The sequence below is a fragment of the Bos grunniens genome, chromosome 4 (assembly GCF_055505025.1).
Source record: "Bos grunniens cultivar Pamir isolate PY7600 chromosome 4, Bosgru_T2T1.0, whole genome shotgun sequence".
In the NCBI taxonomy this organism is placed as follows: Eukaryota; Metazoa; Chordata; class Mammalia; order Artiodactyla; family Bovidae; genus Bos; species Bos grunniens.
In genome coordinates, this window is record NC_141168.1 from 27,825,447 (window position 1) to 27,843,589 (window position 18,143).

The 18,143-nt window shown below is 52.9% G+C and overlaps 1 protein-coding gene and 1 long non-coding RNA gene across 2 annotated transcripts; one reads left to right on the forward strand and one right to left on the reverse strand.

Moving 5' to 3' along the window:
• Positions 1–2,899: 2,899 nt before the first annotated feature.
• LOC147373855 (uncharacterized) lies at positions 2,900–7,118 on the reverse strand. Its single transcript, XM_086398108.1, has 4 exons — positions 6,863–7,118; positions 5,269–5,710; positions 4,428–4,573; positions 2,900–4,312 (listed from the first exon to the last, which is right to left on the reverse strand). Exons 1-4 carry the CDS (start codon positions 6,869–6,871, stop codon positions 4,271–4,273), a joined length of 639 nt encoding a protein of 212 aa, XP_086254234.1. The 5' UTR covers positions 6,872–7,118; the 3' UTR covers positions 2,900–4,270.
• A 5,308-nt stretch (positions 7,119–12,426) lies between these two features.
• LOC147373856 (uncharacterized) lies at positions 12,427–17,702 on the forward strand. Its single transcript, XR_015163155.1, has 3 exons — positions 12,427–14,458; positions 16,979–17,139; positions 17,435–17,702. It is a non-coding gene; the product is annotated as an uncharacterized LOC147373856 (long non-coding RNA).
• The last annotated feature ends 441 nt before the right edge of the window (positions 17,703–18,143 follow it).

Sequence of the window (18,143 nt, forward strand, 5' to 3'; positions counted from 1 at the left end):
GCAGGAGGTAGGGGTTTGATCCCTGGTCAGGGAACTAAGATCCCACATGCTGTGTGGCCAAAAAAATTAAAAGAGCCCAGGAAATTTCCTGCTCTGACAGCAAAGGCAGTTTCACACCCGGGGACCATCATGGGCTGCCCTGCAGATAGGCCAAGCCCAGGATCCAACATAAGGGGTACACTGGCCCAGATGTTCTGTCCCCTCTCCTGAAAGCCCCCTGTCCATAGACCACTAACCATGCTTCTCCAGCCTCAAGCAACAATCTGCTCCCCCTCCCAGACCCCACAGCCGGGGGACACAGCCCCACAGGAGGAGATGGGCTAGTCCCAGGGGGCTCTCGAAGGACAGAACCGTGTCTGAGGGTGTCCTTGGCAAAACATGCCATAGATGCCAGGAAAAAAAGAAGGGAGGGAAATGGGAAGGAGGAGTAAGAGAAGAAAAGGATACAGAGGAAGGGTGGGGAAAAGACAGTCTGGAACAGAGAGGCTGAAGGTGGGGGCTCAGCAACTCCCAGGGACTCGGGTTCCAGCCAGATTAGGCACAAACCAAATGACAACTGTCCACTCCCCTCCAGGTGAAACAACAGCTGTTTTCTGGGAGCGCTTTGGTCCTCCCACTGTCCCTCCCCAGGCTCAGCAGGGATGAGGCCGCCTCTGGGGAGAACAAAGGCAGCGGCAGGATGCCGCTGGGAGGAGAAAGCTATTTCCGGGAGGAAGGCAGGATTAACACGCTGAGGTATTGCCATACATGCTCATGATATTATCAAGTTGGTATATAGGATTAGATGTCATTAGGATTACAGGGTGTAATAACTCCAGGTGAGGTTGACATTTCTATTCAAACTGTAGTTTGGGGAAACCTATAGGTTTCATTGCTGGTAATTTTTCTCTTTCCTCCCAGAGCTTGATGTTCTATCTCAGTCCCACCCCCCTCCACCCCCCGACCCCTTGGCTGGTGAGCCCACAAGTTCCTCCAGCGCCCTCACGGCTCCCACGCTCCAGGAGACCTGGTGGGCCCTGGAGGGGAGCAATGGTAGCTGAGAGAGGGAATCCAACTTCCTCTGGTTTTTTGGAGGCAGAAGCAGAGGCCCAGAGAAGGACCGGTTCAGGGACACTCCATCAGTGTCAGCCCCCAAAGAGGGGGACCCTGGCCACCTGGAAAGACTTTCCATGCTGCCATGAACTCTCCCCTTTTCTTCCCCTCCTTTCTTGACTTTCTTTTGCCCCTTCTCCTCTCCCCCTCCTCCCTCTCCCTAAGACTCAGCCTTGGCGCCTCCCACTCTGGCAGCCGTGCCCCACCCCCCACCATTGCCCCCATTCCCTCTCAGCTCCTGGGGCCTGTGGACTTGCTTCAGTGCTGGCCACAGCCCTCCAGCCCTTGGCACGCCTCCTGTCTGTTGGGGTGCCTTAGGTGGGGGGCATGCACACGTGGTTGGTTTCAATCAAACAGCTCGCTGTCAGATGAACACAAACACACAAAAGCAGAAAGACACAGCAACGCTCGGGGAGCCGGGCAGATACTCCCCAGAGCCGACACCCCTAGACTCAGAGCCAGGGACCTTCCTCTACACGGTTTTGACCACTCACTGTACCGGCACTGACTCCTCTCCACGCTCCTGTGAGGTGCGCATCATAGCAGTGTCACTGATGAGGCCACAGGTACCCACGGGGAGGGTGAAGGAGGTGACACAGCTCGTATGGCGAGGACCCGAGATGTAAATCCAGATCCGATCCATTCTGAAGTTGAGATTCTTTCATTCACACCAGAAGTAGGAGTCTTTTCTGAATCCTCCCTTTCCCTGGTTCCACTCTCTTCCCTGGGAGCAGCTTCCCTAGGGTGCAGGGATCTGAGTTGCAGCCTGAGGGGCTCAAGTGAAGCGCCAAGGACAGTCAAACGCCTGTGATGTGGACCCAGAAACCCACTTTGAAAGGTGGCTTAGACACAGGAGAGCAGCCTGGGGGGCAGACACCCTCCCTGAGGGGCTTCTTCCACTCAGCAACCTTTTCCCCCACCTCCCTCTCATACTCCATCTCTCTTTTTCCTCTCCACCACCCCTCGCAGGCTCTGAGCCCCTCAGGACAGCACCTCAAAGAACTCCAATTCTGTGGGCAAGGTCCATAGGCCTTGCCCTCCTAGAACAGAGTCGGTCTTGGAGCTGGGGGAGTGATCCATGGATGGAGCTCTTGGGAGGCTGTAGGGTGCACTACCTCAAATGACCACACGATGACACCCTTGAGCTGCATACGCATTCCCCACCTGCATGCCCGCGGGCAGGTGGCAAGGCATGGCCTCCTCTGCAGCTGGGTGGGGTTGGGAGATGAGGATGGCACTGGGGGCAGGAGCTCTGGCAGTCACAGGCACTAGTTAGCCCTGCAGGCTTTGTCACCATCCTGTCATTTCCCACTCATGTCTGACTGTGTTTGGGTGGGTGACCTCACATACCTACAGTTAATTGCTCCGGGACCCAAGCCTGCCTTCCTTGAGCCCTCTCCCTGACCCAGTGAACACCGAGCCTCATTCAGGTTCCTTCTGCACCTTTAAACTCAGTGTGGGTCATACACCAGCTCACCGGACGTCTCTCCGACTTGCCTCTAGTGGCTTCTGTGTGGGGAGGGAAACTTCCAGCTGCTTTGTTTCTTTGTAGGCTGTGGTTCTTGTGTGGCCTCTAAGGGTTATGGGCCTGACACGTGCCCCTCGCTGTGGGCTGCCCCGGGCACAGCAGCCAGCCAGGGCCCCCAGAGGGAGGATTTCAGGAACAGAGGGGCAGGGGAGTGAGCCTTTCCTGGATAGAGAGTGCCGAGGCACTCGGGACCTCTCTGAGTGATGGAGCGTGACACTGAGGCCTGTGCTCATTGCAGCCACAGAAGGCGTCCCCAGAAATCCGCAGCACTGAGGCCTGTGCTCATTGCAGCCACAGAAGGCGTCCCCAGAAATCCGCAGCTGGTAGGAGGGACAGCAATCCACAGCCACCTGTGGTTGTCATAACCCATCCTGTCCCCCAGTGAGAAAATGAGGACCTTATTTATCTTTTTTCTAAATTATTTATTTGTCTGCACCAGGCCTTAATTGTAGCACTCGGGATCTTTAGTTGCAGCATGTGGGATCCAGTTCCCCCACCAGGGATGGAACCTGGGCCCCCTGCACTGGGAGCTGGGAGTCCCAGCCACTGGACCCCCAGGGAAGTCCTGAGGGCCCTGTTTATCTGTATGTCACATTTCTCCATATTACATGGACCTCCTCTGTCCTGAATCCCAACATTGTTTCACCTTCTGGGAACGCTTCCTGGGACACTAACCCAAGCTGTGTATGTGATCTCTGTCTTCTGCCCTGTCCCCTGTGCCCTGGGGGCTGACACCATGGGAGGCCCCTCCCTCCAGGATGCTCACTCAGCTCCCCCAGGGCCTGCCCTGCCTTCTCTCCAAGGTAAGCAATCCTACCTCCTGTCTTTAGGGGTCTCTGGATCTTGAGGCAAGCAACTCTATTGACTGCTTAACTAAAGCAATAAAGCATTTTATTGGAGAGATTTGGGAGTGGTTCATGAAATGAAAGTGGGGGGTTGAGGGTCCAGGCTGGGGAAGGGCAGGTGCCAGGCAGTTCAGGGGACTTCAGCAGCACGAGCTCACAGTCTTCCCATCAGCAGAGCTGCCACTCAGTCAGCATCGATGTTTTGTTCCCAATCTCATATCCCTCCCCATGGGATTTCAATTCCCAGGCCTGTCTTGGGACAGTGGGCAGGGAAATGTGAGATGCCTCAAGTGACAGTCCCACCAGGAGTGCCCACAGCGTAGGAGAGGTGATTCCCCAAAAGAAGTTTAGAGGGAGGTGGTCTCCAGACAGGACAGAAGACTGGGGCCAAGTCATCACACAACCTCCATCACATTAACTGAGCCACTCCTATTTCTTCTTACCTCGTGGAATCTCCCGCAGACTTCGCGCACCGGTAATTGACTGAAGGTCAAATGACTGACGGTCCAGTGGTGGAGCACTGAGGCACAGAGAGGCTCAGCACTTGCCCTAAGGTCACACAGCAGCTCTACGGGACGGCCAGGTTGATGGCTTCACTCCATGTCCATGGGTTTGGTATGTGACCCACTGGGAGCTCTCTGGCGCATGTCTCTGTAGACAAGGCCTCCCGCAGATACTTTTTGGGGTAAGGGCTTCCTGACTACTGTAGAGAGGAACAGCAAGCCCAGACCGCAAAAAGATCCAAAGGGGCCGGAAGCCCTGCTAGGGCCAGTGGGCAGGAGGGGAAGGCGCTGCCCTCGGGGGCTCAGCTTGCAGGTGGCCTTCTGATAGGAGATGCAGCCAGGAGCTGGGGAGAGGGAAGAGGTGAAAGGAGAGAGCTGAGAGTGCCAGGAAGCAAGCGGGCAGCAAGACTCTCAGTAACCCCTTCCTCCCCCAACTCAGTGTCACAACCTAATTCTTACCTGGTCCATTTGGTGGGGAGGCTGGCAGGCCTGGGAGAACGGTAATGCATCCTCAAGCGAGGGCTGTTTGAACCTGCATGTCTCCTTTTCATGGTCCACGCCTCCCTGTATGATAGCCTGGGTGGGGGGATCCGTGCACCCAGATCCTGTCGGGAATCCCGCAGAGTTATAAATGCCCAGAGCCCCCAGAAGAGGGGCTTGGATGACAGTTGTCAGATGAGACCTCTGAGGCCAGACAACTCTGAACTTGCAGGGCTGGGCCTCTGGTGTGTTCTGACAACGCCCTCTGTCTCAGCAGATGAGATGGTTATGGTGAAGTCAGGGGTCAAGTGCCAGATGGCTTAGCCTGTGAAACCTCCCTTGCACGTATCAAATGAACCGCTTCACGGAGGTGGCAGCCAAGCACCCACAGCTCAGCGCCCTCTTGCTTCCCTAATGAGGGCAGTCAGCAAAGCCTCCCAGAAGTGCCAGGAGCCGCCCCGCCTGGGTCTCACCTGTCTTGCCTGGAGGACTCCACCACCCCACCACCCCCGCCCCACTCCGCCCCCAGAGGCCACAAGTGCTGAGGGGTGGAGGGAGACATAGTCCGCTCAGCATCACAGGTCTGCCGAATAGACAGCTTCGGCCTGTGGTCCATGGCAGAGCTCAGGACAGGGTGATTTGTTTCGTGATTTTCCTAAATGAGTCGAGGACGCATCTGCAACCTGCCAGAGAGATTGGGTGCTCATGCCTCCCCGGGTCTCAACACAGGCTTGTTAGCAGGGGCCGCCCAGAGACACTGGCCCTGCCCAGCCTCCCCCTCCTCGATGCGTGGCCCCGCACCGCCTTCCGGACTCCATACCTGGTGGTAATTCATTTGCATCCTGAGGACAGGGACCTGGGGCTGCTTCAGAATGTTCACAGGAGTTGAGAATCACCGCAGCCTGTCTGAGCTCGGACTGCTCCCAGGTGCCCTCCACCCCGTTCTCCCCACAGCTCCAGGGTTCCCTGGGGACCCCGCGGTTTCTTCCGGCCCTACTTCCCCCGCTCCAGCCTGTGCCGCAGCCCTCCCGGGCCGGACTTTGAAGGCGTAGGAGGATCACACTGGAGGGTCTGAACTGAGACTCGCGGGCCTCGGTACTGGACCGCGAGGCAGGGCAACCGAGAGCCTTCAGGGAGTCAGCCGGCCCCCTCCTGCGTGCACGGGTCCCATCGCCCCCACAGGGTGCTTGGTCCTCCTCTCCAAGGCTCCTCCTTGCTCTGATGTTGGCCCTCCAGGGCGTTCCACTGTTATCACACAGGAGCTGCAAGTCATCACACGCTGCTCACATCTCACAGAGACCCCGTGGAGGGGGTACTCTCTACCCACCCCCACGGGGGAGGAAGCTGACCTGTCTAATCACAGCCCGTGAGTGGCTGAGACCCAGCCGGAACTGGTGTCTGTCTGACCCTAAAGCCCATGCAGCTCTCTTTGCCCTTGGCTTCCAGGACAGACAGGAGCTAGAAGGTTGCTGACAGCCTTGCCCTGACTCTGTTGTTCTCCTACTCCTTGGGGAGTGTCTGCTGGCTTCCAATCTCAGGCCAAGTTCTAATTCTACTGCCTAATAGTGGATACTTGACCTGTCTGTACCTTGGCTTCCTCACCACTAAAGTGGGCGTAGTAACCCAGTGTGTGGCTCTGATAGAAACACCTTATGTTTCTGCTACCACGTCTCCCCACCTGTGCACACCTGTGTTTCCCTTCTGATCTCTGATGAGCCATCCTGCTCCTCCCTAAGGCCCACTCTTCCCCTCTGTCTGGAACCCCTCCCCCCCTGGCCACCTCATGGACACTGACTGGCCAGTGGCCCCCTCCTGGGTCATTCCCACCTGAATAAAAGGCCTCCACTGGCCAGATATCTCTCTCCAGCTACTGCCCATCTTGCAAGCAAAACTATTCGGTACTCTGATCACCCCCTTCCCACTCTCTCCTGAATCCCCCGCAGTCACTTTTGTCCCCAAGATCACTCCTATCAAGGCCACTGTCATGTGCGTGCTGGAATCCAGTGGTCGATTCTCCAAGCTTGTCTCACTTGACCTGTCAATAGTGCTGTACACAGTTGGTTGTGCAGTCCTTCTGGAACACCCCTCCCCAGCTTGTCTGCCACCTTCCCCACTGGCCACCCCTTTGCTGGCAATACCCGCCTCATCTCCCCGAGCTCCCTGCGCCAGAGTCAACCGGGTGCCCCCTCCCCTCCTCTCCCTCCACGCTCTGCCCTTAGTGACCCCATCCAGGTCAACTGTGACTCCCCCTTCGCCACCCCCCACTTCCGATCAGCACCAGGTTGTGCCTCCATAGGCTCCTCTGATTCTTCATCTCTGTGCACGCCTGCTAATGCCCCAGGATTGGCCAGGTGGCTCTGATCCTAGCCCTGCACTGCTCTGGCAACAGCTGTGTGCTGTGCTGAGATCCTTACCTTCCCCATGTACCTCTGGGGATTTGGAAGGCATAAACCATGGGATGGCACAAGGGAAGAAGGCCTCAGGCTGCCCTCCAGCTTCCAGCTCTTCCCTCCCACACAGGCAGGACCAGGTTCTCAAGCGCTTTCCTCAGGCCACGCCCCTGTTGGTGGGAGGGGAGAGGGACCGTCCATAGGTGTGGGGTGAGGCCAGGGCTCCCTCTGTTTCCCCAGCTCTTCTGCCTGGCACACCATCTGTCCAGGCAGGACCAACCTCACCAGATCCAGACACAGTCCCCTGTCTGAGCCCAACCCCAGCCCCTCTGCTCCTCCCAAGGAGGCTGTCTCTCCGCCTACCCTCTGCCCCCTCCACCCGCTATTTCTCCATCCTCTCCTCTCTTTCTTCACTGAACTCCTGGCTCAGTCCATCAGTTCCACCTCTTCCTGGCACTTTCCTGGGTTCCCTAATCCTGGTCCCGCGTGTGTCTCAGGGTCACTCGCTAGACTCCTGGTTGTTCACTTGGCAGATGTCTGTGAGTGCCTGCCGGATGCCACAACTGCACAGGATGCTGGGGAGGCAGAGGGGAGCCCGCCACAGTCCCGACCCACCAGGAACTCCCAGCTTAGAAGGGAAAATGTAGACATGGCTCCCTGGGTGTCCTGAGCCCCTCAGACGAAACTTATCTCCCAGCGAGCTTCTCAGCCTCCTCGGGAGCTGATCTCCCCTGGGACCCCTTTGCGCAGGTGCCAGCACAGAGAATGATGGGCTAGGTAGGCAGCGATGGGTGTCTGAGGAGGTGCCAGTGCCCCTGGGGCCAGGAAGGGGACACTCCTCCAGGAGGGATGGGGGAGCATGAGGAGACTGGGGAGGCTTCACCCAGGAGCCTCTTGGGAGCTGTCCCGGGGAGCAGGAGGGGTTTGAACTTCTGGGACTCAGAGGTGGAGAGAGACTGGCTGAAGCAAAGGCTCCAGGTGGAAACAGATTGGGGTGGGGGTTGGGTGGTTTGTGAAGGATGGGGAGGAGTCAGAAAAGGTCAAATGGCCATTTGACAAATAAAAGGTCAAACGGCTAAAGTTCAGCCTCGATGTCAGGTATTTCCTCCAGCAGGCAATGTGCAGCTTCTGAAGGTTGTTTGTATATGTGCGTGTGTATAAGTGCTAAGTCACTTAAGTCGTGTCTGACTCTGTGTGATCCTATAGACTGTGGCCCCCCAGGCTCCCTCCGTCCATGGCATTCTCTAGGCAAGAATACTGAAGTGGGTTGCCACACCCTCCTCCAGGGGATCTTCCCTACCCAGGAATCAAACTCACGTCTCTGACGCCTCCTACATTGGCAGGCAGGCTCTTCACCACTAGCACCACCTGGGAAGCCCACTTATATATATTATATATATTCTTATACTGGGGTATGTTGATTAACAATGTTGTGTGGGTTTCAGTTGTACAGTAAAGTGATTCAGTTCTATATATGCTATATTTAAAATGGATAACCAGGGACTTCCCTGAGGGGCCAGTGGTTCAGACACCATGTTTCCATTTCAGGAGTTATGGGTGGAATCCCCGGTCAGGGAGCTAAGACCCCACAGGCTGCATAGTGGAACCAAAAAAAAAAAAAAAAAATGGTAACCAACAAGGACCTACTGTATAGCACAGAGAACTCTGCTCAGTATTATGTAACAACCTAAATGGGAAAGAATTCTGAAGGTTTTGGAACAGGAAAAATTTATGAAATTGATTGGAAGAGGGAGAGGCTGTTGGCTGGGGGGAGAGGTTAGAGGCTTTGCAACAGTTCCGAGGAGAGGCAATAGGAGGGACCTGACCCAGAGAGGTGGAAGGCAGCATGGATGCAGCAAATTTACGAGGATGAAAGAGTCAGGAGCAGACAATGTACAGGTCATCTGGGAGCGGGGAGAGGGGTCAGAGCAGTGAGGACCCAGGGGCAAACGGGGGGAAGTGACCTGCAGTCCAATTTAATAAGCAGAAGTTGAGGACCCACTGTGTGGAGGGTCACTTTCAGCTCTCCAGGTGTAGAACTTGATAATGACCGTGATAAGTGAAGGGCAGGAGGGACAGAGGGAGGCAGAAATAGAAGCTGGAGGCTGCCCAGAGAGGAGAAACAGAGCAGGAGGGAGGGAGGCGGGCACGTGGACACGGCCGCTGTGCTCCAGGCTGGCGTGTGGAGGCCTGCCTGGCACTGTCCCTGCTGCCTGGGCTGGGTGGAGGGGGGTCTGCAGGGCAGGCCCGCAGCGGGAGTGTGGGGGGTGGGGTCACGCTGCAGGCTGCGGGGCCTGGGGTGATGTCCAGCCTGGGAGAGAGGCAGGGCTGCATGGGGGTGGTGGTGGGGAGTGGATGGGCTGGGGTCTCCTGAGACTATGGAATACCCCGACCCCAAGCTCGGAGCAGGGAACTCAGTGGAGATGTGCCCAGTACTGCTGAGTGGTGGGCGCTGGGCACAGGTAGATCCCTGGGTTCCAGTTCCAGCTCACTCTGCCAACTGACAGAATGATCTTAGGGACTTCCCATGCTTCCTCTCAAAGGCCAGCGCTAATGCCCCTTAATTGTAAAACAAGAGAGTTTCAGACACACAAAGGAGAGGGTGCTCCTACCTCTTGGCTGTTCTGCACAAAACGGAGGCCACCATGGGCACCTCCACTTCCTCACCCCACTTTCTTGGATGGCTCGTGTTCAAACCCCTGCATGGATTTCCAATCCACCCACTCCCACCCTTTCTGTGCTGCCCCTGCCCTACAGAAGACCCTCTGCACTGGTGACCTTGTTGGCCACAGCAGCCTCCTACCTGCTCACGCCACGTCCATACCTCCCTCTGCGATTATTATTATTATTAATTTTTTAGTACAAATCTGCTCATGTCCTTCCTCTCCTTAAAGAAATCTCTAGATGTTATCATCTCTATCATTAAATCACGCGTGATCACCTGCCCTGCCCAGCTCCCCTCTCTCCTCATGTCTTTCCTTCTCTCCTCACGCTCCAGGCACACTGGTATTCTTCCAGCTCCTAGAACACGCTGAGCTTGCCTTGGGGCCCTTGCCCTTGCTGTCCCCTCTGCCAGGAACATCATCTCGCCCTCTCCAATTGGATAACTCCCTGCTTCATGGGCACTCCCTCGGAGAGACCTTCCCTGAGCACCCAGATGAAGTCCACTCAGCATCTTCCCAGCACTTAATCTCCTTTTGCAAATATATAGTTATTAGAATGATTTGTTTGTTTGTTTAATGTCTGCCTATTCCTCTGGACTATAAATCCATAAGGACAGAAATCTTGTCTGTCTTGTTAGCTGATGTATACCCAGCAGCCACTGTTAGTGTTGATGGGATGAAGGAAGGGAAGAATTAAAGAAGGAAGTTAAGAAGGGAGGGACAGGTGCGAGGGGGACTGGCCATGTTTTCCTATTACAACTGCTGTTACCCCCGCTGACCTTCCCTCCCCACAGAGCTACAAGGGGCAGGCTCTTCATACATGCATCCAATCCATTGCTGTGTAATAGAACTCCGGCTAAAATTAGGCGTTTTTACATTGTGATTTCATCACTAGCTGAATCACCCTTTCTGTATCTTTTGGCATTTTAGCTTCATGTTTTGCGATTTGTCACCTGCTTGGTGACACGCAGTCCCTTGTAATTTTCTCCATCTCATATTTACATTTTCCTTTTTTCATGTTAAAATAGAAACATTCCTTATTCAAGTGTTACTCATTAATTTATAGACCATTCTTTTTATCTGCTCAGTAATAATATTTTCCAGATCCATTGTAAGTTCATATTGTCCTCATAGTTTCATTAACCATAAAATGAAACTAAATAGAGTAACAGTTGTTTAACATCTGAATCTTATTATTGTTCAGGAAATAATTTAGACAAAAATAACTATTGTATATTCTGAATGGGGGGTGAATTGAGGTACTGCAGTTTATAGAATTTCATTCTATTAATAATCTTAGAGTTTCTTGATTTGTTTCTTTCTGATGCTAATAAAAACCCAACCTCCCACCCCCACTCCACCAACTGAACTCGCTGGATCTGCAGAGCTGGATTCTAAAAAGAGGGCCTTAAAAGCTGAAAGCTGCCATAATTCCCTGGAGGATCTCCAGGATCTGACCTCTAGGAGAAAGAACTTTTCCCAAAGGTCAGATAATCACATGTGCAGAGAAAACCCTCTTTCTTGTTCAAAGTGGAGACCAGGTCTGGAAGCATCCCGCTCTGGATCAGGGGGAGCAAGAACTATGGTGGGCTCCCCTGGTGACTCAGTTGGCAAAGAATATGCCTGCAGTGCAGGAGACCTGGGTTCAATCCCTGGGTTGGGAAGATCCACTGGAGAAGGGAATGGCTACCCACTCCATTATTCTTGCCTGGAGAATTCCATGGATGGAGGAGCCTGGCAGGCTACAGTCCGTGGGGTCACAAAGAGTTGGATGTGACTGAGCGACTTTCACTTCACTTCAAGAAGCACAGTAAATGGCCCAGCAGGTGAGCATATTACACCCAAGGAGGAGTGGTTCAGGGCCTTGTGCGCTGGACCTGCCTGGAGGGGCCCTCGGAGAGGGTCTGGGGCTCATAGTGGCCAAGGGCATGTCCAGGTTGTGGGGAGCTGTGGCACTTTCCACACGACAGAGGTCAGAGTGCAGCGCTGCTGAAGAGGCAAGACTCTGAGGGGCAGGATAGCTGTTATGGGCTGAGTTGGAGCCCCACCCCGAAGTCACACACTGGAGCTCTAACCCCCATGCCTCAGAATGTGACTGTATTTGGTGACAGGGCTTTTACATTTACACACCAAAATATACGTGCGTGTGTGCTTAGTCTCTCAGTCCTGCTGACTCTTTGCAACCCCACGGACTATAGCCTGCAAATCTCTGTCCATGGGATTCTCCAGGCAAGAATTCTGGAGTGGGTTGCCATTTCCTACTCCAGGGGATCTGCCCAACCCAGGGGTCGAACCCACCTCTCCTATGTCTCCTGCGTTGGCAGGCATATTCTTTACCACTGAACCACCTGGATTTTACCACTCTGTGCTCCCAATGCAGGGGGCCCAGGCTCGACTCCTGGTCAGGGAACTAGATCCCGCAAGTCACAGCTAAGACCTGGTCACAGCCAAATAAGTAAATAAAATATTTATTTTATTTTAGATCTTGTAGCTTTGTGTTCTGAAATTTCCATTTGGATCTCTTTTATAGGTTCTGCTGAAATGTCTACATCTGTTCACTCATTATGAATATCTTTTCTTTTTAAACAGGTCCCCAAATAACAGTGATGTTAGAATTAAGAGATAGAAAATTGTAAACAACTACCATAAATATGTTTACGCGTTTAAAAAGAAAAGATATTCATAATGAGTGAACAGATGTAGACATTTCAGCAGAAACTATAAAAGAGATCCAAATGGAAATTTCAGAACTCAAAACTACAAGATCTAAAATAAAATAAATATTTTATTTACGTATTTGGCTGTGACCAGGTCTTAGTTGTGACTTGCGGGATCTAGTTCCCTGACCAGGAGTCGAGCCTGGGCCCCCTGCATTGGGAGCACAGAGTCTTAGCCACTAGACCACTAGGGAAGTCCCAGGACAGGGCTTTTAAAGATATAAGTTAAAATGAGTCTCTTAAGGTGGCCCTAATCTAATCTGACTGGTGTTCTTATAGGGAGATCTAGATACACAGAATGACACCTTGACCTTGAACTTCCAGCCTCCATAACTGTGAGGAATACAGGCTAGTTAAGTCACTCAGTGGGTGGTACTGTGTTCCGACAGCCCTAGCAAATGAACACAATAGTGAAGAAAGGGGAGTTGTGCTGAAGGAGACTGTGGCAGCTACAAGGTCTCCTCTGGGTGCTCGGCCAAGGGCTACTCTGCACAGGACTGGACTCCATAAAGCCCATCAGAGGGTGGCTGTTGTGCAGAGTTACAGCAGGTCATGCAGGGCTCAGAGACCAAGTTCCAGTCCAGACAAAAGTAGCGAGACCTCAGTAAATGCTTGGAACATTCAGGAGTAATCCTGGAAAGGCAACACCTTAGGGCTAACAGCCGTGAGTTAGAGTCAGTGCCACATCTTAAAGCAAGGAAAAAAACATAGTGAGGAAAAAAGCAAAAAACACTAGCCTGCAAGGATCAAGAGCTACCAGAACCAAATCAACACCCATTAAAGGAAGGAAATGTGAACTAGATGCCCCGCAATGCCTCATCCATAATGGCCAATGATACAGTAAGAAAACATTTTGGACATGAGAAGAAACAGGAAAATGAGACCCATAATTAAGAAAAATAGACCCAATATAAGCAGGTCCCCAAATAACAGAGATGTTGGAATTAGATAGAAAATTGTAAATAACTACCATAAACATGTTTAGGCGTTTAAAAAGAAAAGATATTCATAATGAGTGAACAGATGTAGACATTTCAGCAGAAAATAGAAACTATAAAAGAGATCCAAATGGAAATTTCAGAACTCAAAGCTACAAGATCTAAAATAAAAAATTCACTGGATAAACTTATAACATCAGATTGGAGTCGGCAGAAGAAAGGGTCATTGAACTTGAAAATAGATCAATAGAAATTATCCCATCTGAAGACCACAGAGAAACATGATTTTAGAAAGGAACTTAAAAATGGATTTTTAAAAAGTCAAAAGACTCACTGAGCCATGGGACGATATCAGGTAATTTAACATAAAAAGAGTCAGAAGGAAAAAGGAGAGAGAGAGAGAGAATTGAGCAGAAAGGAATATTTTTCAGGAATAAAAGCTGAAAATCCCCCTCATTTGGTGAAAAAACATCCACCCACAGATCTAAGAAACTACAGATCTAAAAGCAATGCCCTGACTTGAGGCTGAGGAGGAAGAGGGGGCTGGGCAGGCCCCAGAGAGCTGGAGAAGGCTGGTGATCTGGGAGTCAGTCTGGAAAAATGACCTGGGCTGAGTGAGTGCGAGGGGAGGGAGGAAGGGAAAGGGAGGAAAGCAAGAGCCTCAGCAGGGCCAGGCCACCCTCTCAGCAGCCACTGACCTCAGAGAGCCGCTTCCAGGAAATAAACCCAGCAGAGCCCACGGTCAGAGAAAGGAAATGGCAACCCACTCATGTTCTTGCTTGGAGAATCCCAGGGACGGGGGAGCCTGGTGGGCTGCCGTCTCTGGGGTCGCACAGAGTCGGACACGACTGAAGCGACTTAGCAGCAGCAGCAGCAGAGCCCAGGGTCAGTACTTGAGAAGTGCGTGGGGAAGGCAACAGCCCGAGGTACTTTATATATTTTTTAGAAGTTTACAGTTCAAGGGGAAGGAAGCAAAAGAGGGCAGCAGCTGAGGAGGCGAGGGGAGCTGTTGCTGTTTATAGTCATGGGAAAGAGGCAGGTGGCTTAATGGAAATGATTGATGACAGAAGAAAAAGAAAGGTTTTTGAAAGAGTCGAGCAGGTGTGGGGCCGAGGCCTCAGGCGGAGTCCCTTGAAAATACCAACACGTGTTGAGGAGAACCAGAGAAGACGGTGAGTGGTGAGAAAGGAGGGTGATGGAGCTCTGATCCCAGCAGTGAAAGTCGATCAGTCATGTCCTACTCATTGAGACCCCATGGACTATACAGTCCACGGAATTCTCCAGGCCAGAAAACTGGAGTGGGTAAGCCCTTCCCTGCTCTAGGGGAACTTCCCAACCCAGGGATCAAACCAGGGTCTCCCGAATTGCAGGCGGATTCTTTACCAGCTGAGCTACAAGGGAAGCCCAGGAATACTGGAGTGGGTAGCCTATCCCTTCTCCAGTGAATTTTTCCCACCCAGGAATCAAACTGGGGTCTCCTGCATTGCAGGTGGATTCTTTACCCACTGAGCTATGAGGGAAGCCCCTCAATCCCAGAAAGTGTGGTGCAAACCGTGACCTTTCCACAAGCAGCTCACACTTAGACAAGAGTAGGCGCTGCTCCAGACACGTCCCCACGTCTTCCTGTGAGAGAAGAGCTATTGTTTTCTCTACTGTTACAGGTGAAGAAAATCCCCAGGGTGCCACAGCCAGCAAGGGGCGGAGTCCACTGGGATGGGAACCCAGGCAGTGAGTCTGGCGCCAACACCTTCCTCGTAACCAATCCAGGGAGGAAGCGAGCTTGGCTGTTTGCTAGCTCTGTGACCTTGGGGAGTTGGGTTTGCCTTGAGGAAGGCCTTTCACCCCTGGGAAACTCAGACGTCATTGCTGCTCTGTCCACTGCCCAGAACGGCTGTGAGAGCAGGGTGGGAATGCCCTTTGAGAATGCTCAAGGGCTCCTCAAATATAACTTGGGGCTCCTGCTGATCAGGCATTTTCTCGGGAGCAAGAGTGCCTGCCGGATCTCCAGCCCCAAAGTGGGGACTGTCACATCCAGCTACTATTTGAACCCCCCTGGTTTTGAGGCATCCATCAGTTATGCTAGGAGAGGCAGACAAAAAAGTGTGATAGACAAGAAAGTGTGATTGAACCCTGGAAAATGATTTTTGTTACGAATCACCTACCCTGTTCTATGCACTGTGCAGCTGAGCACTTCCCTAAACCAGCTCTACATTCTAGAGTCCATCTCTAGAGTGTAACCATTACATAAGTACAATTATTCCTACATCCCAGGTGAGGAAACTAAGACTCACAGAGGTCAAGAAACTAGCTCAAGGCCACACACAGGGTGAGTGGCAGGGGAAGTGTTTAAATCTGAATGTTCAACACCAAAGTCCACTCCCTCTGTAGGCTAGCACTTGGACTGGCGTGGTGGTTACTGGATTAGAGGAGAGTACTGAGGGAAAGGGATTCCAGAAGGCACTTCCCAGACATGACCAGGCGGGGAGGGGCAGAGTGCAGAGTGGGATGGTCAAGGAAATCCTCTTCTCCATTTAGAACGTGACCCTAAGACAATCATTCCTTAAAAACCGGGTTTAGAGACCCCTTTGGGGAGCTGATAAAAAGATTCGCCTTAGAAGGGATGCCCACTTTTTCACGATATTAGGGGGTTTATGGTTCCCTCAGATCAATTGATCCACACAGGGGCTGAGCCCAGGACTGGCTTCATAGCTGATGGACTTATTCTCCCAGCTGTGAGGAGTGCCGCCATCCTAAGAGCTCACATCCCTCTTCTGGAATTCTCCTTGATTGAGGAGGGTCACCTTGCCCAGGCCCCTCTCCTTCCCAAGGCAAACCACACGGGTTAACTGACTCGGTTCTGAGGGGTTCCTCCCCTCCCGGGTGGGGTCCTGAGAGTGCTCCCTAATAAACCTCCCGTCTGCTACTCACCCTCAAAGAGTCAGTTCCTGGGAGAACCTAGGGTATTCAACCGGTAACATGTGGATTCTCTTCTTTCATCATAACAGCAACTGACAAGGGAAGTATGTGTTCTAGGTTAAGTCCTGCACCCACTCTTCTCAGGCAAAAAGTGAAAGTGTTAGTTGCTCAGTTGTGTCTGACTCTTTGAGGCCCCATGGACTGCAGCCCACCAGGCTCCTCCACCAAGCTCCTCTGTCCATGGGACTATGCCAGCAAGAATACTGGAGTGGGTTGCCATTTCCTCCTCCAGGGGATTTTCCCAACCCAGGGATCGAACCCGTGTCTTCTGCATTGTAGGCAGATTCTTTACCGTCTGAGTCACCAGGGAAGCCCAAGAAGTCTGAAGCTTAGATGGCCACTTGCCCAAGGACCCAGAACCAGAAGTATTTCCATCCAGAGCCAAATCCCACACTAACTACATCCTCTTTCATCTGGGAGGGGCAACCCTCAAAGAACCCGCCAGGCAGGGAAGATGGTTGAGCCACTCCCATATGGAGACAGGGCCCCTGGGTCCTAGAAGGGCACTCCATCATTGTGCGCCCTGGCTGCATGGGCACATTCAGGGTTGAAGACTTTTAACCTAGCCACCCAGTGGCCACCTTCAGGAGGGAGGGCAAGCTCTGACCGGGTCTTGTGGCATGGGGACAGCAGTGTCTACAGGTCACTCCAGAAGGATGCCTGCTGTCCCTCAGGGAGTCACAGACCTGGGTGTATATCTCAGCCCTACTGCTTATTAGCTGGGTGGGTGGGGTGGGGATGAGGGATGGTCCTCAGTGGGTCATACCCCTCTCTGGGCTCCCCAGGCTCCATGGCTGCCTCACTCCCCACTGCAACTTTCCAAACATTCCTGCTTCTCTTCTTCAGGGCCTGCCTTCCAGCCATGCTTTCACCTCCCAACTCCCTGGACACTCTGTTTCGCTCACTGTCTCCCAAGCCCCAGCATCATCTGAGCGTGACCTCAAGATCCAAGCAGGAGGCCCATTCACCCGGCCAGCCTCGGGGGCCTTGTGCTGCCTGCTCTCCAGGTCTTACCTCTAGCTCCCCTCAGGCACTCACACCCTTGGCCAGCTCCTAGCTGCCCTGTCCCTCCCAGACCACTTTCTCCCAGGGGATCAGAGCAGCAGGGCTGGGCCGGCCAGGCCACCTGAACCCCTCCCCTGCTCAGCTTTTGCCCCGCAGTTGAACATTCTTCCCATGGTCCCAACACAGTGTCCCAACAGTATAGACTTTTTGTAACTGTCAGAAACGTGGCAGGGCATGAAATCAGTTACATAACTCATCTGGCTTAAGCCATGGTGCATTCTGCTTGTTTTGTGACAGGACATAAATGGAAAATTTTGCCTTGAGGTGGAAATTTTGAAAAAGACAACCTGTGCTAGCCATCTCGAGGAGAGGTCTGCATGTCGTGTGTGTCCTTCCAGGTCTTATGATCCCCATTGTCAATGTGTGGGACCCGCTACCTCCATGGCCCTGCTGGATGCCTACTACACTCAACAACCCATCAGAAACCATCTTCCCTCCACTGATGCCCCACTGGCCCCAGAGTCCCTTTCCACTCCCATAGTGTCCTAGGAAAAAATCATTGCATCACCTTGCAAATTGAAGCCCCCTAGAGTCCAGGTCTCTGACCTCAGTGAGGCCCTGGCATGCATGACAATCTTGATTTGCCCCATTTCTCTCAGCTGCTCTCTTAGCGTCCCAGTGTGCCTCCAGCCCTCACCCACCAACCTGGGAGGAAAACCAGGCCTCCTTGGCTCCATGACAACCGAGGCCTCCAACTGTGACTGGCCTCAACTGCTGTGGCCTCTCTTCCGTGACCCCTTCTCCTGCTCGCAGCCACCCAGCCCCTGGTATCTGGTCCCATGCCCTTCTCAGCTAAGCATTTTTTTTTAATTGTGTAATTGTTTGGAAAAATCCCTGATGTTGGGTAAGATTGAGGGCAGAAGGAGAAGAGGGTGTCAGAAGTTGAGATGACTTGATGGCATCACTGATGCAATGGACATGAACTTGGGCAAATTTTGGGAGATGG